The sequence below is a fragment of the Chenopodium quinoa genome, unplaced genomic scaffold, assembly GCF_001683475.1.
Source record: "Chenopodium quinoa cultivar QQ74 unplaced genomic scaffold, ASM168347v1, whole genome shotgun sequence".
Taxonomy (NCBI): Eukaryota; Viridiplantae; Streptophyta; class Magnoliopsida; order Caryophyllales; family Amaranthaceae; genus Chenopodium; species Chenopodium quinoa.
This window is the reverse complement of record NW_018744239.1, coordinates 9217881-9226617: the sequence shown is the minus strand read 5'-3', so window position 1 is coordinate 9226617 and position 8737 is coordinate 9217881. Positions and strand designations below refer to the sequence as shown.

Sequence of the window (8737 nt, the reverse complement as noted above, 5' to 3'; positions counted from 1 at the left end):
ATGCCCTCTCCTTTCCTAACCTCAAAATCCATCGAAAATTCGATTTTGTCTTATTTAAAATGAACACCCCTTAAAGGTTGTATTAATACAATATAATTCAAAGGTTGTATTATTAAAAAAATACAGGCCAAAGGTTGATGTGATTTTTAGTCCGAAAACTAAGCCTCACAAAGATATGAATCTAACCTAATTCTATACAGAAAATTCACCAAGAATTAAGCAAGAAACTTAGATTAATTAATCAAGAATCCACCTAATTAATCAACCTAGGTGATTGTTTTAACTAAAACAAACAAAACAGCAAATTGGAATCCACCAATCAAGAATTTAAGTAATCCAACTTAAACAAAAGCAATAAGAAATATTATTATGAATGTATGATTAAACTTGTATATTATTCGAAGATTACAACCCTATATTTATAAACTCAATCAATTATCCTAATCCCACTTGAATTAGAATTCTAATCCCCTAACAAAAACCCACGGATTGCATAACTTAATCAAGTTTAGATAACTTTGATTTAGTTATTTAATCCTACTTAAACTCTAACTACTCTTAAGATAAAACTTGCCTATTTTATCCTAACTCAAGCTTGCACTCCAAGCTATTATTGACGCCTACTAGACTAAAACAATTCCTAATGCAATTAGAAATCCTAAGTGCTTAAAACAAGAAAAACCCTTTCAAGTGAAAGGTAAAAACTTGTAAGCAAAAACCTAAGAAAGCTTTTAAAGAAACCTTAAAGAACTATCAAGAAGCTTCAAGAACTCCCAAGAACGCCACCATACAAAGCGTGGCTTTGTCTTGATGCCCCCGATAGTAAGTTTGACCTATTGAAGAAGCTTCCAAGTATAGATTCATGCTTTCTTGACTTTCTTGGAATAATTCTTCAACATGCTCATCGTTCACATTGATGCACGCATCATCCTCCCCTTCTTCAAAAGAATTTGCCCTCAAATCTTCAATAGCACCATCTGGCAAATACTTCACCAAATCCCCAATATTAAATGTTGCGCTTACACCATATTCTCCCGGCAATTCAAGCTTATATGCATTCTCATTGATCTTCTCAATAATCTTGAACGGCCCCTCACTTCTTGGCATCAATTTATTCTTTCGTTTGTTAGGAAATCTCTCTTTTCTCAAGTGTAGCCACACCAAGTCGCCAACTTCAAAACTTTGTGGCTTTTTGTTCTTGTTAGCTCGTGCTTTGTAGAGTTCATTGACACGTTCAATCCTAGCTCTAACTTGTGCGTGTAGCTTTATCATGTACTTGATTTTAGTCTTGAAAGCCGTCTTCCATTCATCTCCTTCCCTCATGCGTATTTGATGATAGCCACTCATAAGATCAATCTTGGAAAATAGCTTTGAACCATGCAATTCGTCTAACAAATCATCAAGTCTAGGTATAGGAAATCTATACTTGATGGTTATGTTGTTCACACTCCTACTATCAATGCACATACGCCAACTCCCATCTTTTTTTGGAACTAACAATGTAGGCACGGCACATGGGCTCATACTCTCTTTCACGTAGCCTCTTTGCATCAATTCCTCTATTTGACGTTGCATTTCCTTTGTTTCTTCCGGATTACTTCTATATGCTGCCTTGTTAGGTAGTGGAGCTCCCGGAATAAGATCAATTTGATGTTCAATACCACGAATTGGTGGTAATCCCGGTGGTAATTCACTAGGAAAAACATCACAATACTCTTGCAATACTACTTCTAATTCCACGGGCCTCTTTTCTTGTTTACTTTCATTCACTTGCACATCGTTAGCCACCATAATATATACTATATTGTTGTTGTTGATCTCTTTCTCCAACTCCTTTTCCCCAATTAAATATGCACCTTTTGAACTAGGGTTAATTCTATGATCAACAAGTGGTTTCAATGCATATGATTTTTCCCCCTTTCCTTTTCGAATTATATACACATTTGTCCTACCATTAAACTTGACAAATCTATCATATTGCCATGGTCTACCCAATAAGATATGACAAGCATCCATAGGGCATACATCACATAAAACTTTATCATGATATTTGCCAATTGAAAAGGTGATTAGGGCTCGTTTCGTTACCTTCACGTCACTAGCATCATTGAGCCAATGTAGCTTGTAAGGTTTTGGGTGATCGGTTGTAGGCCACTCTAATTTGTTGATCAAAGTTGTAGACACCACATTTGTGCAACTTCCCGAGTCTATTATTACGTCACACAATCGATCTTCCACCTTGCACCTTGTTAAAAAGATTTTCTCTCTTTGATTCTCTTCAACGGGCATAGGTTTAGAGTGAAGAGCTCTCCTTAGAACCAAGCTCTTTCCTTGCGTTTCACCATCAACCTCTTCGGCACTACCCTCCTCTTCTTCAAAATCACGTTCTTTCTCGACCACAACCTCCATGTCACTATTTCCCTCGCACCTAGCTTTCTCTTCTTCCCATTCTTGAGCCGTCATAGTGCGTTTTGAGTAGCAATTGCTTGCTATGTGGCCAACACTCCCACATTTGAAACATTTTCTATCTTCGGTCACCTTCTTGCTAGCTTCGTTTCTGGGTTTGTTATCTTTAGCATACGGATTAGGAGAAGTCCTATCAAAGGTAGGCTTGTCACTAGCCTTTGTGAACGTGCGTGTGAACGGTTTCACACTTGAGGTCTTCTTGGCCTTGAATTGTCTTTCAACCTTAATGGCCGCCTTGCATACTTCTTCAAACGAATAGTATTCGTGCAATTCAATCTTCTCTTGAACATTTTCGTTCAAACCTGCAATAAAACGTGCTATTTTGTGCTCTAGAATTTCTTCTAAATCACACAATAAACATAGTTTCTCAAACTCACACAAATAAGCCTCCACGGATTGATTTCCTTGCTTAAAAGTCTGCATCTTGAGATACACTTCTTGCACGTACTCATGGGGCACAAATTGACGCTTCATATATTTCTGCAATTGTGTCCAAGTAGTGATCTTGGATCGTCCCTCCTTGCGTCTCTTTTTCTTGAGATTATCATACCATAAACTCGCATAACCTGTGAGTTTTAATTCAGCAAGTTTGCACCTCTTTCGTTCATCATACTCCTTGTAATCAAAGAGTGTTTCGGCTCTTCTAACCCACTCAAAATATTTTTCGGGGTCTAGCATACTACCATTGAATTCCGGAAAATCTAACCTTATATTTCGGTCATCATCTTTGGCCTTGTTCTTCCGTCTATGCCTTCTAGGTTCATCACTCGAAGATGAATCTTTATGGCGTGATCTACTTGCTTTTCTCCTTTCATATTCGTCTTCACTTGAACTAGAAATTGCAACTGATTTGTTCTTCCTTGAAGATGAAGTTTTGTCACGTTCGTCAAGCCTAGCCAATACTTCTTGCAATTGTTGTGACAATCGCTCTATTTGACGATCCCTCCGCAAGTTATGCGCTTGATCAAGGTTCAAACCCCTTGGAATCCCTGGGATTTCTTCGTCACTCATTGCTCCTACACAAACCAGGTTTGTTTATGCAAAAATCTTGATTAAAAGATCAAATCTTGAAGGAATCTTGAAGCAAACAAAAACCGGACTCCCAACCACAACCCAGTGCAACAACACCAAAAGTTTAAGGCTGTACAGAGTTCGTTACTCAACCAAAAGCTACGAAATTTTATATGGTGATAGCTAGACGTTTTTAGAGACTAATGCAAAAAGAATCACTCAAAAATTCCCAGCCAAACGTTACCAGTTTATTTTCTACCGTAACTGTGCTCTGATACCAAGATGATGTGATTTTTAGTCCGAAAACTAAGCCTCACAAAGATATGAATCTAACCTAATTCTATACAGAAAATTCACCAAGAATTAAGCAAGAAACTTAGATTAATTAATCAAGAATCCACCTAATTAATCAACCTAGGTGATTGTTTTAACTAAAACAAACAAAACAGCAAATTGGAATCCACCAATCAAGAATTTAAGTAATCCAACTTAAACAAAAGCAATAAGAAATATTATTATGAATGTATGATTAAACTTGTATATTATTCGAAGATTACAACCCTATATTTATAAACTCAATCAATTATCCTAATCCCACTTGAATTAGAATTCTAATCCCCTAACAAAAACCCACGGATTGCATAACTTAATCAAGTTTAGATAACTTTGATTTAGTTATTTAATCCTACTTAAACTCTAACTACTCTTAAGATAAAACTTGCCTATTTTATCCTAACTCAAGCTTGCACTCCAAGCTATTATTGACGCCTACTAGACTAAAACAATTCCTAATGCAATTAGAAATCCTAAGTGCTTAAAACAAGAAAAACCCTTTCAAGTGAAAGGTAAAAACTTGTAAGCAAAAACCTAAGAAAGCTTTTAAAGAAACCTTAAAGAACTATCAAGAAGCTTCAAGAACTCCCAAGAACGCCACCATACAAAGCGTGGCTTTGTCTTGATGCCCCCGATAGTAAGTTTGACCTATTGAAGAAGCTTCCAAGTATAGATTCATGCTTTCTTGACTTTCTTGGAATAATTCTTCAACATGCTCATCGTTCACATTGATGCACGCATCAAAGGTTGTATTATTTTTGGCAATATTTCCTACTAATAATCATATTCAGTTTATAAGTATTACCAATATTTTAATTTAGTCAGTATAGTCAATATGATTAAATCGATTATAATCAAATAGCATACGATAAATTCATTGTAGCATTAAATCACAAAAAAGGAAGCAGAGGAGATGACAATTGATAGAATTTTGGAAGATAAAGTTTTAATTTTGGACTATCATGAGGATTAGAGTCTCTATAGAGAGGAAGGGGATATAGCAATTGATGGTTTTTCATGCAAAAGAGAAACCACAAATTTACTATGAAATTTAAAAAAAATGTTCTAAATAAACTTAAGGAATGACCTGGAATGTATACTGACAAATATACGACTAAGATTTAATAATTATAATGGCTACAATATTATTGTAGTCATTGCAAAATTGTCCTATATAAAATTGTGACTTTATATATAATACGGAGTACATATTATTGTATGTATCATGCATTAAATAAGGATATACGAAGTAAGTATTATAAGAGCTCTTTCCCAAATTAAAGTCAAGAAGAACCGCAATTCCCAAATTGTAGCCAAAGTTTTAAGAATTCCCAAAGTACCGTCCACGTCACCGGTTCAGGGGGAAGAAATTTTAAATCCAGTCTACAGCAAAACCGCTACCTGAAGTAGCGGTTTTTACTAATAAACCGCTACTTCAGATAGCGGTTTCTTTTTAATAAACCGCTACTTCAAGTAGCGGTTTTTGTTTAATAAACCGCTACTTCAAGTAGCGGTTTTCTAGCAGGTATAATTTCCTGATTTCACTTTCCGCTTTCATTTTCGTCTTCTCACCAAAATCCCATCCACGCCTTCCACCAAAATCACACCTCCTTCAACGGAAGCCGGCGCAGCCAAGGAATCCACCGACGCCGCCGGAGCATTCCTCAGCAACGAAGGCCGCCGCTGTTGACGCCGAGGGTTCGACTTTAGTGGTCGGCTTCGCTAATTTCAGAAGAAACGTGCTGATCTTCTTGTTTGTGGTAAGTGCCCTAATTATTTTTTGTATTCAGTTATTGGGTTAGTTGTTGTTATTGAGTTTGTTGTTGTTATTGAGTTTCAGAATTGTATGTATGTGTTGTTGTTGTTGGTTTTGGTTGTGTTGTTGTTGTTAGTGTTCTTGTTTATTGTTGTTGTTATTGAGTTTCGGTTTTGGTTGTGTTGTTGTTGTTAGTGTTCTTGTTTATTGTTGTTGTTATTGAGTTTCAGAATTGTATGTATGTTTGTGGTTGGTTTTGGTTGTTGTTGTTGATTTACTTACCTTACATATAACCCTTGTAGAATTATTAATGGTTTCGATCACATTACTCAGTTTAGGTTGCTATAATTGCTGATTTTGAAAGTGAAAATAGAGCTTCTATACACAAAGTACATGAGCTCAAAGTACATGTAGTCATGACTTATGCCCATGTTGAGCTTCAAGAGGTATTAAGACCTTCATAGCTCAGTTTAGGTTGCTATAATTGTGTAGTTTGCTTGCTTGATGTTAGGACATTGCCACACTGTTAATGAATTTTTGCAATCTAATATCTTTGATTAATAATGGTCTTTTCTAGAATGAAACATGGAGGTTCCGAACTACCCTCTATATTGCTATTGGGGTGGAGAAATTGTCCACAAAGATAGCGATATAACGTATAGGGGTGGGAATCAAAAATTTGTGTTTGTACATTCTGCGATGACATATTCACAAGTTCTGAACAAGCTATATGAAGAATTGAGTGTTGATCCTAGAGGTGTGGAGTTGAAGGTGGTTATGCGTTATCCTATGGCTGGGGCATATGTTGCAATTCCGTTAAATGACGACAACGCTGTTAGAGCTATGTGGATTGCTGTGACTCAGAGTTCTTCTGTTGCAATGCAATTGTTCATTGAACAAGTTCCAAAGGAGCCAGTTGTGCAAACTAACACTGGTTCCTTTCCGGGGATGGATTTTTTTGGTAGTGTGGATCAACCGTTTTCCACTGGTGTTCAAAGTGTGGGCATAGGGTCATTCACAAGAATGCTTGTTGATCCACATTATGTCAATGACCATCTCTCACAGTTTAGGTCTCCGGCCTCATCGCCTAATGTTGGAACCTCGACAAGCACACAACCACAAGGCATTCTTGATTCTCTTGACCCAAACAATGTTGATGTATTTGGCGATGCAGAGATGAATGACACTGATGAAGATGATGATGAAGAGGTAATTGAAGCTCGTGATAAGGCAATTAAAGGAAGCGCCCCCACTTCAGACTTCAATGAAGTGGCGCAAGTTGATCCTCGTTTGAATAACTCATGGATGTCTTGGTTAGGAAATGAGACATATAACAATGGGGGAGAATTTGAGGTTGGTCAGCAGTTTGACTCATTGCAACAACTGAAAGATGCTGTGAAATCTTACTCCATAGCTAGAAATCAAACAATTCGAGTTGTGGAGGCAGAGCCAGAGAAATATGTTGTTGAGTGCAAGAGGAAAGAACAATGTAGTTGTTCGTGGAGGCTTAGAGGAGTGAAAGATCCAACACTCTCTACGTTTAAAATTGTGAGGTACAACGGCCCTCATGCAAGTAACTGTGTTGGTGACATCGACTCGGGAGATCATAAGCTACTGACTTCCGAGTTCGTTTGCAATGCTCTTCTAGATGTCATTCGCGTTGATCCTTCATTGAAAATCAAGACAATGGTGCAACTTGTGAAAGAGAAATTTGATGGATTCCAAATAACCTACAAGAGAGCATGGCTAGCGAAACAAAAGGCAATAAAACTCATTTATGGGGATTGGGAGGGTTCATATGAACAGTTGCCTAAGTACATGCAAGCTCTCAAGGAATCAAATCCTGGAACTGTTGTTGAGTGGAGGTTGTTAGAGTGTACGGTTCCTGGAACACATGTTTTTCAACGAGTCTTTTGGGCATTCAAGCCATGTATTGATGGATTCCGTCACTGCAGACCCCTTATCACCATTGATGGCACTCATTTATATGGCAAATACAAAGGCACTCTACTCATTGCTATGGGAACGGATGCTAATTTTCAACTATTCCCCCTTGCTTTTGCGGTTGTCGAAGGAGAGAACAATGATAGTTGGTCTTGGTTCATGGCTTGTATTTTAGCAGCAATGGAAGAAGTTGGAAGTGGTTGGGAAGAGCCCAATGCCTACCACAAGTACTGTACACGACACTTGGCTTCTAATGTGAACTCAAAATTTAAAAGTGTCGTCATAAAGAACCTCTTTGGCAAAGCAGCTACTGCAAGGCAGAAGAAGAAGTTTGATTACTACATCAACAAAATTGGTGACTTGAATGTAGAGGCCCGTAGGTACTTGATGGAAATTCCGTACAGTAAGTGGTCCATTCATCATGATGGTGGTTTCAGGTTTGGTGTGAAGACTACAAACATGTCGGAAGTTTTCAACGGAGTCTTAAAGGTGGCTCGATGTCTCCCGATAACCGCTTTAGTGCAAATGACCTTTTTCCGGGTTAACTCCTATTTTGCAACTAGAAGAAGTTGGAGTAAAAGAAGACTTGAAGAGGGCCATGAGTTATCGGAAAAGGCTAAGAAGACAATAGAAGCCAACATGGAGAAAGCCACGCACCATGAGGTTGTTGCTTTTGACTATGATGCCATCGGATTGTATCAGGTTAGGACCGGTCGTGGAAGAAGAAAAGCTGGTAAAGGTGGTAACTCCCACACTGTGAATCTGTTGAGCAAGACATGTACTTGTGAGAAATTGAGAATATACAAGCTCCCATGCTCTCATGTACTAGCAGTTTGTCGTCATAGAAGCCTATCACATGCAGACTTTGTGGATTCTTTTTTCATGACCGCCGAATATAGGCGTTCATACGCGAAGTGTTTCGGACCAGTTCCTGATCCTTGCCACTGGTCAGCTTACAATGGTCCTACTACTATTGCCAACCCAGATTTGAAAAGAGGCCCAGGCCGACGGTCCACTAGAATTCAAAATGAAATGGATGAGCGTCCCAATCGTGTGAAGAAGGCATGCAGTGTTTGTCGGTGACCTGGGCATAACAAGAAGACATGTCCTACTCTTATTGGTGGATTTGGATCATCTGGGTAACATGATTAATTATATATTCTTGTTTAATATTTATGTTTTTTCTCGAACGCTTAACATTAATTCAATTTTTTGTTATCGTGTAGG

The 8737-nt window shown here is 37.9% G+C and overlaps 1 protein-coding gene across 1 annotated transcript; it reads left to right on the top strand.

The window, feature by feature from the left end:
- The first annotated feature begins 5247 nt into the window (after positions 1–5247).
- LOC110694371 lies at positions 5248–8593 on the top strand. Its single transcript, XM_021871542.1, has 2 exons — positions 5248–5570; positions 6144–8593. The coding sequence occupies exon 2, from the start codon at positions 6152–6154 to the stop codon at positions 8591–8593; it is 2442 nt and encodes an 813-aa protein (XP_021727234.1). The 5' UTR covers positions 5248–5570; positions 6144–6151.
- Positions 8594–8737: the final 144 nt, after the last annotated feature.